Here is a 15,639-nt window from a genome sequence, read left to right on the forward strand (position 1 = left end):
GAATCCACCCGGGAACCCCAAAATTCGGGAGCGGGGAGACGAAATTCGGGAATCGGATCCCAAAATTTGGGTTCCGGACCCCAAAATCAGCCCAGGAACCCCAAAATTTAGGGATTTGACCCCAAAATTCGGGAAGTGGACCCCAAAATTTGGGAATTTCACCCCAAAATCAGCTCGGGAACCCCAAAATTCAGGAATGGGTCCCGAAATTCGGGAATTTAACCCCAAAATTCAGGGATAGGACCCCAAAATTCGGGAATTTCATCCCAAAATTTGGGAGTTTGACCCCAAAATCAGCTCGGGAACCCCAAAATTCGGGAATTGGATCTGAAATTCGGGAATTGGACCCCAAAATTTGGGAGTTTGACCCCAAAATCCACCCGGGAACCCCAAAATCTGGGAATGGGACCTGAAATTCGGGAATCGGACCCCAAAATTTGGGAGTTTTACCCAAAAATTCAGGAATTTACCCCAAAATTAGCTCCAGAACCCCAAAATTCGGGAATGGGACCCCAAAATTCGGGATTGGACCCCAAAATAAGCCCAGGAACCCCAAAATCCAGGAATGGGACCCAAAATTCGGGAATGGGACCCGAAATTCGGGAATTTGTCCCCAAATTAGGGTCCCGGATCCCAAATTTTTGGGATTGTTTCCCCAAAATGATCCCAGGAACCCCAAAATTCGGGAATTTCACCCCAAAATTTGGGAATTTCACCCCAAAATCAGCCCGGGAACCCCAAAATCTGGGAATGGGACCCAAAATTCGGGAATTTAATCCCAAAATTTGGGTCCCAGACCCCAAAATTTTGGGCTTTAACCCCAAAATGATCCCAGGAACCCCAAAATTCGGGAATTTCACCCCAAAATTTGGGAATTTGGGCCCCAAAATCCCCCCCCGAACCCCCCCAGTGACGTCATCGAGCCCCCACATGACGTCATCCCCCCCCCCCCCCCCACGGTGACATCATCGACCTCCCAGGAAACCCCAAACGGCAGAATTGAGAACCAAACCCCGCCCCGATGATGTCACAGCCTCATTTGCATACATCTCATTTGCATAGCCCACCCCAGCTGAGTTCACCGTTTGCCCATCCCCTATTAGCATCTCATTTGCATACCAGCGACCCACCCACACCAAGGAGGCGAGGCACGGCAGTCCAGCTCATTTGCGTGTTCATTTGCATGTTCATTTACATATCGGGGCTTGGCACAATTAATCCGTTATTTATGGCACTCATTTGCATACGGGCGTTCGTTTGCATACAGCGATGTGTTGACACGGCGGTGCTCATTTGCATACGGTGCTCGGTGCTCATTTGCATGCCCCGCCTCATGTGCAGGTTCATTTGCATATCGCCATTGAGATGTGCATTTGTGCGGCTGTGTCAGTGCTCATTTGCATATCGCTTGTTTATGTACAGCTCATTTACATAATAAATTACCCGCGGTTACAATCGTCGTCGCTCATCTCCGTCTCATTTGCATACCGACAACACGGCAACGCTCCCATTTGCATATCATCTCATTTACATGTATTTACACACCCCTCATTTGCATATACCAACCAATATGTATTGCCACACCCCCTCATTTGCATAAAGTGCTGTTGAGGTCTCGTCCTCTTTTCTCATTGACGTATTGCTCTTTTAATATCTCTCATTTGCATACGGCTCATTTGCATACGGCTCATTTACATGCGCACTCCCTCTCACACTGGGGGGGGGGAGGGATCGACCCCAAAATTGGGGAATTTTACCCCAAAATTTGGGGGATTTCTCCCAAAAATTTGGGGATTTTTTTTGTCCCAAAATTTGGATTTTTTACCCCAAATTTTTGGGAATTTCTCCCGAAAATTTTGGGAACTTTTGGCCCCAAATTTTGGGGTTTTGACCCCAAATTTCGGGGGATTTTCAGCAAAATTTGGGGATTTTTTTGTCCCAAAATTTGGATTTTTTACCCCAAATTTTGGGGGATTTTTGGTGAAATTTTGGGGCTTTTTTCCTAAATTTTGGGGGATTTTTTTACCCCAAAATTTTGGGGATTTCTCCCAAAATTTGGGGATTTTTTTGCCCCAAATTTTGGATTTTTTACCCCAAATTTTGGGATTTTTTCCCAAAATTTTGGGGTGGGGGGAGGGGGAGGGGCCATGCGGGGTCAGGGGTGGGGGAGGGGACGGGGGGGTCCCCCCCGGGGGGGTTATTGCAGGGGGGGGCCCTGGGGGGGGGCAGGGGTCAGGGGTCACTCAGGGGTCACTCAGGGGTCAAAGGTCACTCAGGGGTCACTCAGGGGTCACTCAGGGGTCAGGGGTCACAGGTCACTCAGGGGTCACTCAGTGGTCAGTCAGGAGTCAGTCAGGGGTCACTCAGGGGTCAAAGGTCACTCAGGGGTCATTCAGAGTCACTCGGGGTCACTCAGGGTCACTCAGGGGTCACTCAGGGTCACTCGGGGTCACTCAGGGGTTAAAGGTCACTCAGGGGTCACTCAGGGGTCAGTGGTTACTCAGGGGTCACTCAGGGGTCACTCAGGGGTCACTCGGGGTCACTCAGGGTCACTCAGGGGTCACTCGGGGTCACTCAGGGTCACTCAGGGTCACTCGGGGGTCACTCTGGGGTCACTCAGGGGTCACTCATGGTCACTCAGGGGTCACTCAGGGGTCACTCAGGGTCACTCAGGGTCACTCAGGGTCACTCAGGGGTCACTCAGGGGTCACTCAGGGTCACTCAGGGGTCACTCAGGGGTCACTCAGGGGTCACTCAGGGGTCACTCGGGGTCACTCGGGGACACTCAGGGTCACTCAGGGGTCACTCAGGGTCACTCAGGGGTCACTCAGGGGTCAGAGGTCACTCAGGGTCACTCGGGGTCACTCGGGGGTCACTCAGGGGTCACTCAGGGGTCACTCGGGGTCACTCGGGGGTCACTCAGTGGTCACTCAGGGGTCACTCGGGGTCACTCGGGGTCACTCAGGGACACTCGGGGTCACTCAGGGGTCACTCGGGGTCACTCGGGGTCACTCGGGGGTCACTCAGTGGTCACTCAGGGTCACTCAGGGTCACTCGGGGTCACTCAGGGGTTAAAGGTCACTCAGGGGTCACTCAGGGGTCAGTGGTTACTCAGGGGTCACTCAGGGGTCACTCAGGGGTCACTCAGGGACACTCAGGGGTCACTCAGGGGTCAAAGGTCACTCAGGGTCACTCAGGGTCACTCGGGGTCACTCAGGGGTCACTCAGGGGTCACTCAGGGGTCACTCGGGGTCACTCAGGGGTCACTCGGGGGTCACTCGGGGTCACTCAGGGTCACTCAGGGGTCACTCAGGGGTCACATGGCGTCACTCAGGGTCACTCAGGGGTCAAAGGTCACTCAGGGTCACTCAGGGACACTCGGGGTCACTCGGGGTCACTCAGGGGTCACTCAGGGTCACTCAGGGTTCAGAGGTCACTCATTGGTCACTCAGGGGTCACTCAGGGGTCACTCAGGGGTCACTCAGGGTCACTCGGGGTCACTCGGGGTCACTCAGTGGTCACTCAGGGTCACTCGGGGTCACTCAGGGTCACTCGGGGTCACTCAGGGGTCACTCGGCCACCTGGCCGCCGCCGCAGTTCTCCTTGCTCTCCGAGGTGATGGCCAGGTACTCCGACCTGGGGGGGGGAGGGGCGAAATCCGGGGTGGGGGAGGGGCCCCGAATTTGGGGCGAGCCCCCAGAAACCCCCAAATTCCCGTTTTTCTCCCCAATTTCCCCCCAAATTTCCCTTTCCCCCCCCCCCAAAATTTTCCCATTATCCCCCATTTTTCACCCCATTTCCCCGCCCTGGGCCACGCCCATTTCAGACCACGCCCCCTTCCCGACCACACCCCTTTAAGCCACACCCCCAAACCTTTATCCCCTCAAGTCCCCAAAATTTCGCCCCCATTTTGAAGCTTTTTGCCCCAAATCCTCCCCCCCCATCAAGCCACGCCCCGTTTAGGCCACTCCCACCCCAAGCCACGCCCACCCCGCCCCTCGGCCTCCCGATTTGTCCGATTTTACCCCAAAATTTGCATTTTTCTCCCCCGTTTTCCCGCCAAAACCCCATCCCAAGTGAAGCCACGCCCCCTTCCTGGCCACACCCCGTTAAACCACGCCCCAAATAAACCACGCCCCCTCAGATCATCGACCCCCCCCAATTTTTGCCAAATTCCCCCATTTTTATCCCAAACCCCTCCCCCAAAATCAAGCCACGCCCCTTTAAGACCACACCTGATCCCAAGCCACGCCCCTTAACCCAAGCCACGCCCTCTTTCCAATTTTGGCGTTTCCCCGCCCAATTTCCCCCTTTTTGCCCAAATTTTCACATTTCCCCCCCAAATATCCAACCCGACCAACTCCGAATTCAAACCACGCCCCCCTTAAACCACGCCCACCTCTAAAGCCACGCCCCAACCCAAACCACGCCCCCTCGCCTCCTTAATCCTCCAGTTTGGCCCAAATTCTCTCCTTTTTTACCCAAATTTTCCCTTCCCCTCCCCCCCCAAATTATTACTTCCCCTTCCCAAAACTAGGCCACGCCCCTTTAGGCCACACCCACACCCGAAGCCACGCCCACAACCCCCAAGCCACGCCCCCTATTGCCATTTGAAACCCCGTTTTCCTCCCAATTTCCCCATTTTTACCCCAATTTTTATCCCCCCCATTTAGCCACACCCGCTTAGGCCACACCCACCCCTAAAGCCACGCCCCTATATTTTAAGCCACGCCCCCCACCCGTTTAAAACCCCCTTTTCCCTCCCAATTTCCCCATTTTTGGCCTCATTTTCACCCAGTTTTCTGCATTTTCCCCCCAAAACTTTGCCTTGTAATTAAGCCACACCCCTTAGAGCCACGCCCCCTAAGACCACGCCCTCACGCTTTAAGCCACGCCCCCCGCCCGTTTAAAACCCCCTTTTTCCTCCCAATATCCCCATTTTTGGCCTCATTTTCACCCAGTTTTCTACATTTTTCCCCAAAATTTCGCCTCATAATTAAGCCACGCCCCTAAAACCATGCCCCCTGAAACCACGCCCCTAGAACCACGCCCCCACCCTTTAAGCCACGCCCCCCAGCCATTTAAAACCCCCTTTTTCCTCCCAATATCCCCATTTTTGGCCTCATTTTCACCCAGTTTTCTACATTTTTCCCCAAAATTTCGCCTCATAATTAAGCCACGCCCCTAAAACCATGCCCCCTGAAACCACGCCCCTAGAACCACGCCCCCACCCTTTAAGCCACGCCCCCCAGCCATTTAAAACCCCCTTTTCCCTCCCAATATCCCCATTTTTTGCCCCGTTTTCGCCCATTTTTTTGCATTTTCCCCCCAAAATTTTGCCTCGGGATTAAGCCACGCCCTCTCCCGGCCCCACCCAGCGAGGCCCCGCCCACTCACGCGCTGTCGGGGGGCGGGGCGGCGGCCGCCACCTTGCGGTAGCAGTAGAGCATCTCGGCGGCCAGCCAGAGCGTCAGCACCACGATCAGCACGTACATCAGGATCTCGGAGACGATGGACGCCAGGTCCCGCCGCGCTGGGGGGGGGGCCAAAAAATTCCCCAAATCCCGGGAAATGTCCCCCCCAAAAAAATCCCGCGAAAATTCCCCCCCAAAAAATCCAAGAAAACCCCAGAAAAATCGGTGATTTTTTAAAGGAAATCTGGGATTTCTCCCTCCCCACCCCCCAAAAAAAATTCTGAAATTCTTGAAAAAATCCGCAAAAATGTCCCCAAAATCTGAAAGAAATCCCCAAAAAGTCCCTCCCAGTAACTCCCAGTTCATCCCAGTAACTCCCAACCCCATCCCAGTCCATCCCAGTAACTCCCAGTCCATCCCAGTAACTCCCAGTCCCCTCCCAGTAACTCCCAGTATATCCCAGTCCCTCCCAGTCCCTCCCAGTCCATCCCAGTCCATCCCAACCCCATCCCAGTCCATCCCAGTAACTCCCAGTCCATCCCAGTAACTCCCAGTCCATCCCAGTAACTCCCAGTCCACCCCCAGTAACTCCCAACCCCATCCCAGTTCCATCCCAGTATATCCCAGTCCCTCCCAGTCCCCTCCCAGTATATCCCAGTCCCTCCCAGTCCCCTCCCAGTAACTCCCAACCCTATCCCAGTCCCTCCCAGTCCCTCTCAATTCCCTCCCAGTCCATCCCAGTCCATCCCAGTAACTTCCAGTCACTCCCAGTCCCTCCCAGTCCATCCCAGGCCGTCCCAGTCCATCCCAGTCCCCTCCCAGTCCATCCCAGTCCCATCCCAGTAACTCCCAACCCCATCCCAGTCCCTCCCAGTCCCTCCCAGTCCCTCTCAATTTCCTCCCAGCCCCCTCCCAGTCCATCCCAGTTCATCCCAGTCCCTCCCAGTATATCCCAGTCCCTCCCAGTCCCCCTCAATTCCCTCCGAGTCTCTCCCAATGAACTCTCAGTGTCTCCCTTGCTCCCCCTGCTGGCAGCTTTGGGAACTGCAGCGTTCTCCCAGTGACTCCCAGTTCATCCCAGTAACTCCCAGTCCCTCCCAGTCCATCCCAGTTCATCCCAGTAACTCCCAGTCCCTCCCAGTCCATCCCAGTGCCTCCCAGTCCCTCCCAGTGCCTCCCAGCACCTTTCTCCACCACGGCCAGCCGCAGGGTCTGGTTCCTGGCCAGGCTGTAGGTGTAGCCCAATCCCATCCCAGTCCCTCCCAGTGCCTCCCAGTCCCTCCCAGTCCCCCTCAATTCCCTCCCAGTCTCTCCCAATGAACTCTCAGTGTCTCCCTTGCTCCCCCTGCTGGCAGCTTTGGGAACTGCAGCGTTCTCCCAGTGACTCCCAGTTCATCCCAGTAACTCCCAGTTCATCCCAGTGCCTCCCAGTTCATCCCAGTGCCTCCCAGTCCCTCCCAGTTCATCCCAGTGCCTCCCAGCACCTTTCTCCACCACGGCCAGCCGCAGGGTCTGGTTCCTGGCCAGGCTGTAGGTGTAGCCCAATCCCCTCCCAGTCCCTCCCAGTTCATCCCAGTAACTCCCAGTGCCTCCCAGTCCATCCCAGTGCCTCCCAGTTCATCCCAGTGCCTCCCAGCACCTTTCTCCACCACGGCCAGCCGCAGGGTCTGGTTCCTGGCCAGGCTGTAGGTGTAGCCCTCGAAGGTCAGGTTGCGTTTCAGGCGGCACACGTACTGCCCGGCGTGGCCGTGCTCCACCGCCTTCAGCCACACCGACAGGTCCTGCAGGTCCCGCGTGCCCCGCGAGCCGTTCCAGGAGATCACGCCGAAGAACGGCCCGGGAGCCACCCACTCGCCCTCCTCGGGGCTGTAGTGCAGGATCTGCACCAGTAAGAACCAGTAAGAACCGGTACAAACCAGTACAAACCAGTGCGGGTTAGCGGGAAGGGACTGGAAACGGGGCTCGGTTCGGTGGCGCCGTCCGGTGGCTGGGTCTGGTATTGCAACCGGGTTTTGTTGCCGCTCCCAGTTCAGCCCAGTCCCTCCCAGTAAGTCCCAGTCCCTCCCAATCCCCTCCCAGTATAAACCAGTAACCCCAAATCCCCTTTTTACCCATCCCAGTCCCTCCCAGTCCATCCCAGACTGCCCCAAACCCCTCCGAGTCCCTCCCAGTTCCATCCCAGTATAACCCAGTCCATCCCAATCCCCTCCCAGTCCCTCCCAGTCCCTCCCAGTATATCCCAGTCACTCCCAGTAAGTCCCAGTCCCTCCCAATCCCCTCCCAGTACATCCCAGTATAAACCAGTAACCCTAAATCCCCTTTTTACCCATCCCAGTCCCTCCCAGTAAGTCCCAGTCCCTCCCAGTTTATCCCAGCCCCTCCCAATCCCCTCCCAGTCCCTCCCAATCCCCTCCCAGTATAAACCAGTAACCCTAAATCCCCTTTTTACCCATCCCAGTCCCTCCCAGTTTATCCCAGCCCGTCCCAGTCCCTCCCAGTTCAATCCCAGTATAACCCAGTCCATCCCAATCCCCTCTCAGTATATCCCAGTCCCTCCCAGTCCCTCCCAGTCCATCCCAATCCCCTCCCAGTCCCTCCCAGTCCCCTCCCAGTCCCTCCCAGTCCCTCCCAGTTTATCCCAGTCCCCTCCCAGCTCCCTCCCAGTATAAACCAGTAACTCTAAATCCCCTTTTTATCCATCCCAGTCCCTCCCAGTCCCCTCCCAGTCCCTCCCAATCCCCTCCCAATCCCCTCCCAATCCCTCCCAATCCCTCCCAGTCCATCCCAATCCCTCCCAATCCCTCCCAGTCCCCCCCAATCCCCTCCCAGTCCCTCCCAGTCCCCCCCAATCCCCTCCCAGTCCCTCCCAGTCCGTCCCAGTGCCTCCCAGTGACCTTCTGGAAGTGGGGTCCCCCCTGGGGCCGGAAGAACCACTCGCTCTCGGCCTCGGCCGGGGTCTCGCTGCGGCGCTTGCAGGCGATGCAGAGCAGCCGGAACGGCGCCCCCAGCACGGCCTCCGTGCCCGAGGCCACCTCCACGCAGCCCCCCAGCGCCCCCGAGGCTGCGGCCGCGGGACAAAGGGGGGGTCAGGAGGGAATTCCCAAATTTTCCCCAAATTCCCAAAAAATTCCGCGAAATTTGACCAAGTTTTGGTGAAAAAAACCACCCCAAAATAGGTAAAACTGACCCAAAATGGACCCAAAATAGAAGCCCAAGATCCCAAAAATGGGGAGAAGGGGAGAAAGGGGGGTCGGGAGGGAATTCCCAAATTTTCCCCAAATTCCCAAAAAAATTCGGAGAAATTTTGTTGAACTTTGACTGAATTTTGGTCAAAAAACGTCCAAAAATGGTTAAAATTAACCCAAAATGGACCCAAAATACAAGCCCAAGAGCCCAAGAATGGGGAGAAGGGGAGAAAGGGGGGTCAGGAGGGAATTCCCAAATTTTTCCCAAATTTCCCCAAAAAAATTCCGTGAAATTCCGTCGAAATTTGACCAAATTTTGGACAAAAAACGCCCCAAAATGGTTAAAATTGACCCAAAATGGACCCAAAATAGAAGCCCAAGATCCCAAGAATGGGGAGAAGGGGAGAAAGGGGGGTCGGGAGGGAATTCCCAAATTTTTCCCAAATTTCCCCAAAAATTCCGTGAAATTCGGTCGAAATTTGAGCGAATTTTGGTCAAAAAACGCCCAAAAATGGTTAAAATTGACCCAAAATTGACCCAAAATACAAGCCCAAGATCCCAAGAATGGAGAGAAGGGGAGAAAGGGGGGTTGGGAGGGAATTCCCAAATTTTGGTGGAGGTCAGGGAGAAATTCCCAAATTTTCCCCAAATTCCCCAAAAATTTTCCGTCGGAATTTGACCAAAATGTGGTCAAAAAAAACCCCTTAAAAATCCACCCCAAAACCGTTAAAATTGACCCAAAGTGGACCCAAAATCCACCCCCAGGACCCCAAAATTCCAGAGAGGGGGGGTCAGGAAGGAATTCCCAAATTTTCCCGGAATTCCCAAAAAAATTCCGTTGAAATTCGGCCAAGATTTGGTTCAAAAATTGTTCAAATTCGCCCAAAAGGCATCAAAATCCAGCCCCAAATGTCCCGAAATTGACCCAAAATCCCCCAAAATCCAACCCCGAGAGGCCAAAAACAGGGAGGGGAACAAGGGGCCCCAAAATTCCCCAAAAAATCCCAAAATTATCCCAAAAAATTCCCCCAAAATTTCCCGAAAATTCCCCCAAAATTCACTGAAATCGACCCCACCCAAATCCAACCTCAAACGGACCCAAAATCCCCCGAAATGGACCCAAAATTCAACCCCGGGAACCCCAAAATTTGGGATTTGGGGATCAGGGATTCCGGAATTCCCAAGAAATCCCAAAAATTCCCCCAAAAATTGGCCAAAAATTCCTCAAAACCCGGCCCCAAAAACCCCAAAATTGGCCCAAATTGGAGCCGAATTTGGGGACATTTGGGCGTTTTGGGGTCCCAGGTGACATTTGAGGACATTTTGGGGACATTTGGGGACATTTTTGGGGTCCCAGGTGACATTTGGGGACATTTTTGGAACATTTGGGGAAATTTTGGGGACATTTTGGGGGTCCAAGTGACATTTGGGGACATTTTGGGGACATTTGGGGGTCCCAGGTGACATCTGGGGACATTTTGGGAACCTTTGGGGACATTTTTGGGGTCCCAGGTGACATCTGGGGACATTTGGGGACATTTTGGGGGTCCCAGGTGACATTTTGGGGACATTCGAGGACATTTTGGGGACATTGGGGGACATTTTGGGGTCCCCGGTGACATTTTGGGGACATTTGGGGACATTTTGGGGTCCCAGGTGACATTTGGGGACATTTTGGGGACATTTGGGGGTCCCAAGTGACATTTGGGGACATTTTCGGAACCTTTGGGGACATTTTGGGGACATTTTTGGGGTCCCAGGTGACATCTGGGGACATTTTTGGGCCATTTCGGGCCATTTTGGGGACATTTGGGGGTCCCAGGTGACATTTGGGGACATTTGGGGACATTTTCGGAACCTTTGGGGACATTTTGGGGACATTTTTGGGGTCCCAGGTGACATCCGGGGACATTTTCGGGACATTTTGGGGACATTTGGGGGGTCCCAGGTGCCATTTTGGGGACATTTGAGGACATTTGGGGGACATTTGGGGACATTTTGGGGTCCCAGGTGACATCCGGGGACATTTTCGGGACATTTGGGGACATTCTGGGCTCCCCGGTGACATTTTGGGGACATTTGGGGACATTTTGGGGACATTTTGGGGACATTTGGGGACATTTTTGGGGTCCCCGGTGACATTTTGGGGACATTTGGGGACATTTTGGGGTCCCAGGTGACATTTGGGGACATTTTGGGGACATTTGGGGGTCCCAAGTGACATTTGGGGACATTTTCGGAACCTTTGGGGACATTTTGGGGACATTTTTGGGGTCCCAGGTGACATCTGGGGACATTTTTGGGCCATTTCGGGCCATTTTGGGGACATTTGGGGGTCCCAGGTGACATTTGGGGACATTTGGGGACATTTTCGGAACCTTTGGGGACATTTTGGGGACATTTTTGGGGTCCCAGGTGACATCCGGGGACATTTTCGGGACATTTTGGGGACATTTGGGGGGGTCCCAGGTGCCATTTTGGGGACATTTGAGGACATTTGGGGGACATTTGGGGACATTTTGGGGTCCCAGGTGACATCCGGGGACATTTTCGGGACATTTGGGGACATTCTGGGCTCCCCGGTGACATTTTGGGGACATTTGGGGACATTTTGGGGACATTTTGGGGACATTTGGGGACATTTTTGGGGTCCCCGGTGACATTTTGGGGACATTTGGGGACATTTTGGGTCCCCGGTGACATTTTGGGGACATTTTGGGGACATTTGGGGACATTTTGGGGTCCCCGGTGACATTTGGGGACATTTTGGGGACATTCGAGGACATTTTGGGGACATTTGGGGACATTTTGGGCACATTTAGGGGTCCCAAGTGACATTTTGGGTACATTTTGGGGGTCCCAGGTGACATCTGGTGACATTTCAGGACATTTGGGGGACATCTGGGGACATTTTTGGGGACATTTTGGGGACATTCGGGTGATCCCCAGTGACAGTCTGGGGACATTTGGGGACATTTTGGGGACATTTTTGGGGTCCCAGGTGACATTTGTGGACATTCGGGGACATTTTTGGGGTCCCAGGTGACATCTGGGGACATCTGGGGACATTTGGGGGTCCCAGGTGACATCTGGGGACATTTTTTGGACATTCGAGGACATTTTGGGAACATTTTGGGGTCCCCGGTGACATTTTGGGGACATTTTGGGGTCCCCGGTGACATTTTGGGGACATTTTGGGGACATTCGGGTGATCCCCAGTGACAGTTTGGGGACATTTGGGGACATTTTGGGGACATTTTTGGGGTCCCAGGTGACATTTGGGGACATTTTGGGGACATTTGGGGACATTTGGGGACATTTTGGGGACATTTGGGGACATTTTGGGGACATTTTGGGGACATTTTTGGGGTCCCAGGTGACATCTGGGGACATTTGGGGACATTTTCAGAACCTTTGGGGACATTTTGGGGACATTTTTGGGGTCCCAGGTGACATTTTGGGGACATTTTCGGGACATTTTGGGGACATTTGGGCTCCCCCGTGACATTTTGGGGACATTTGGGGACATTTTTGGGTCCCCGGTGACATTCGGGGGATCCCCAGTGACAGTTTGGGGACATCTGGGGACATTTTGGGGTCCCAGCTGACATTTGGGGACATTTGGGGGTCCCAAGTGACATTTGGGGACATTTTCGGAACCTTTGGGAACATTTTGGGGACATTTTTGGGGTCCCAGGTGACATCTGGGGACATTTTTGGGCCATTTCGGGCCATTTTGGGGACATTTGGGGGTCCCAGGTGACATTTGGGGACATTTGGGGACATTTTCGGAACCTTTGGGGACATTTTGGGGACATTTTTGGGGTCCCAGGTGACATCCGGGGACATTTTCGGGACATTTTGGGGACATTCTGGGCTCCCCGGTGACATTTTGGGGACATTTGAGGACATTTTGGGGACATTTGGGGACATTCTGGGCTCCCCGGTGACATTTTGGGGACATTTGGGGACATTTGGGGTCCCCGGTGCCATTCGGGGGGTCCCGAACTCACCCTCGAGGAGCCCGAGGAGCAGCGGCAGCAACATGGCGGCGCTTCGGCAATTTCCGGACACCTTCGGCTCTCTCCGGCCCGCTTCGGGCTCCCTTCGGCTCTTTCCGACCCTCCCCGGGCTCCCTTCGTCTACTTCCGGCCCGCTTCGCTTACTTCCGGCCCAGTTCGCTCCTTTCCGGCCCGGTTCGGTTCTTTCCGGCTCGGTTCGGTTCTTTCCGGCCCGGTTCGGTTCTTTCCGGCCCGGTTCGGTTCTTTCCGTACAGCTCCGGCCTTACTTCGGTTACCCCGCGCCCGCTTCGGCTCTTTCCGGATAACTTCGCCTCTTTTCGGCCCGGTTCCGATTTCCCCGGCCCAGTTGGGCCCAGTTGGGCCCAGTTGGGGCCCGGTTCAGCGGCTCCGGCCCCCTCAGCCCCCTGCCCGGCCCATGGGCCCCTCCCCCGCCGCAGGAGGAGGAGGAGGACGAGGAGGACGAGGAGGAAGAGCCCGGGACGGGTCGGAGGAGCCGCTTCAAGGCATGGCCGGACCCTCAGGCGGGTCCGCTCCGGCTCCGCTTCGGCTCTTTTCGGTCCCGCTCCGTCCCCGGCGTTCGGCTCTTTCCGCCTCCCGCTTCGCCGGCGCTCGGCTCTACTTCGGCTCTTTCCGGCTCTTTTCGGCTCCGCTCGGTCCCGGCGCACTGCGGCGCCCGAGGGAGGGGCGGGACCGGCAGATTGACGTCATCGAAGTGGGCGTGGCATCGGCGAGCCGGACTCTGCCCCTCCCCCCGGTGTCCCCGAAAGGGTCGCGATGTCCCCAAGGCCACCCCGAGGTGTCCCCGAGGGTGTCGCCGTGCCCTGGTGGCCCCAAGGAGCGTCCAGGTGTCCCCGAGGTGTCCCCGAGGCGCCCTCGAGGCGTCCCCGAGGTGTCCCCAAGGTGTCCCCAGGTTGTCCCCAAGGTGTCCCCAAGGTGTCCCCGTGTCCTCGAGGCCACCCCCTTGTCCCCAAGGTGTCCCCGAGGTTGTCCCAGTGTCCCCGAGTCCGTCGCAGTGTCCCCAAGTCCTTCTCGTTGTCCCCAGGTCCCTCCCGGTGTCCCCAAGGCCATCCCCGGAGTCCCCAAGGGTGTCCCCAAGTCCTCAAGGATGTCCCCAAGGCCACCTCCAGGTTGTCCCCATGTCCCCAAGGCCATCCCAGTGTCCCCGAGGGCGTCCCCATGTCCCCAGGAGTGTCCCAGGGATGTCCCAGTGTCCCCAAGGACGTCCCCAAGTCCATCCCAGTGTCCCCAGGTCCCTCCCGGTGTCCCCAAAGTGTCCCCAAAGTGTCCCTAAGGCCATTCTGATGTCCCCAAATGTCCCCAAAGTGTCCCCAGGGCCCTCCTGGTGTCCCCAAAGTGTCCCCAAGGCCATCCCGGTGTCCCCAACTCTACACCAGTGTCCCCAAAGTGTCCCCAAGGCCATCCCAGTGCTGTCCCCATGTCCCCAAAGTGTCCCCAAGGCCATCCCGGTGTCCTCAAAATGTCCCCAAAGTGTCCCCAGGGCCATCCTGGTGTCCCCAAATGTCCCCAAGGTGTCCCCAAGGCCATCCCGGTGTCCCCAAATGTCCCCAAGGTGTCCCCAGGTCTCTCCCGGTGTCCCCAAAGTGCCCCCAAAGTGTCCCCAGGTCCCTCCCGGTGTCCCCAAATGTCCCCAAGGTGTCCCCAGGTCCATCCCGGTGTCCTCAAAGTGTCCCCAAAGTGTCCCCAAGGCCATCCTGGTGTCCCCAGGTCCCTCCTGGTGTCCCCAACTCTGCCCCAGGGTCCCCAAAGTGTCCCCAAAGTGTCCCCAAGGCCATCCCGGTGTCCCCAACTCTACACCAGTGTCCCGAAAGTGTCCCCAGGGCCATCCTGGTGTCCCCAAATGTCCCCAAGGTGTCCCCAAGGCCATCCCGGTGTCCCCAAAGTGCCCCCAAAGTGTCCCCAGGTCCCTCCTGGTGTCCCCAACTCTGCCCCAGGGTCCCCAAGTCCTTCCTGGTGTCGCCAAATGTCCCCAAAGTGTCCCTAAGGCCATCCTGGTGTCCCCAAAGTGTCCCCAAAGTGTCCCCAGGGCCCTCCTGGTGTCCCCAAAGTGTCCCCAAGGCCATCCCGGTGTCCCCAACTCTACACCAGTGTCCCCAAAGTGTCCCCAGGGCCATCCTGGTGTCCCCAAATGTCCCCAAAGTGTCCCTAAGGCCATCCTGGTGTCCCCAAATGTCCCCAAGGTGTCCCCAAGGCCATCCTGGTGTCCCCAAATGTCCCCAAGGTGTCGCCAGGTCTCTCCCGGTGTCCCCAAAGTGCCCCCAAAGTGTCCCCAGGTCCCTCCCGGTGTCCCCAAATGTCCCCAAGGTGTCCCCAGGTCCATCCCGGTGTCCTCAAAGTGTCCCCAAAGTGTCCCCAAGGCCATCCTGGTGTCCCCAGGTCCCTCCTGGTGTCCCCAACTCTGCCCCAGGGTCCCCAAAGTGTCCCCAAAGTGTCCCCAAGGCCATCCCGGTGTCCCCAACTCTACACCAGTGTCCCCAAAGTGTCCCCAGGGCCATCCTGGTGTCCCCAAATGTCCCCAGGGTGTCCCCAAGGCCATCCCGGTGTCCCCAAAGTGCCCCCAAAGTGTCCCCAGGTCCCTCCCAGTGTCCCCAAATGTCCCCAAGGTGTCCCTAAGGCCATCCCGGTGTCCCCAACTCTGCCCCAGGGTCCCCAAGTCCTTCCTGGTGTCGCCAAATATCCCCAAAGTGTCCCCAAGGCCATCCCAGTGTCCCCAAAGTGTCCCCAAAGTGTCCCCAAGGCCATCCCGGTGTCCCCAAAGTGTCCCCAAAGTGTCCCCAGGGCCCTCCTGGTGTCCCCAAAGTGTCCCCAAGGCCATCCCGGTGTCCCCAACTCTACACCAGTGTCCCCAAAGTGTCCCCAGGGCCATCCTGGTGTCCCCAAATGTCCCCAAGGTGTCCCCAAGGCCATCCCGGTGTCCCCAAAGTGCCCCCAAAGTGTCCCCAGGTCCCTCCCAGTGTCCCCAAATGTCCCCAAGGTGTCCCCAAGGCCATCCCGGTGTCC

General features: G+C 56.3%; 1 protein-coding gene across 2 annotated transcripts; it reads right to left on the reverse strand.

The window, feature by feature from the left end:
* Positions 1-2,972: 2,972 nt before the first annotated feature.
* Positions 2,973-13,235, reverse strand: SCN1B (sodium voltage-gated channel beta subunit 1). 2 transcript variants are annotated; one of them, XM_038126591.1, is made up of 6 exons: positions 12,613-13,235; positions 8,309-8,475; positions 7,054-7,294; positions 5,398-5,533; positions 3,578-3,636; positions 2,973-3,016 (listed from the first exon to the last, which is right to left on the reverse strand). In XM_038126591.1, exons 1-6 carry the CDS (start codon positions 12,644-12,646, stop codon positions 3,009-3,011), a joined length of 645 nt encoding a protein of 214 aa, XP_037982519.1. In that variant the 5' UTR covers positions 12,647-13,235; the 3' UTR covers positions 2,973-3,008. The 2 variants fall into 2 exon arrangements, with proteins under 2 accessions (XP_037982519.1, XP_037982520.1); XM_038126592.1 differs by lacking the exon at positions 2,973-3,016 and having other exon boundaries at positions 3,452-3,636.
* Between the last annotated feature and the right edge of the window lie 2,404 nt (positions 13,236-15,639).

Source organism: Motacilla alba, unplaced genomic scaffold (assembly GCF_015832195.1).
Source record: "Motacilla alba alba isolate MOTALB_02 unplaced genomic scaffold, Motacilla_alba_V1.0_pri HiC_scaffold_35, whole genome shotgun sequence".
Taxonomy (NCBI): Eukaryota; Metazoa; Chordata; class Aves; order Passeriformes; family Motacillidae; genus Motacilla; species Motacilla alba.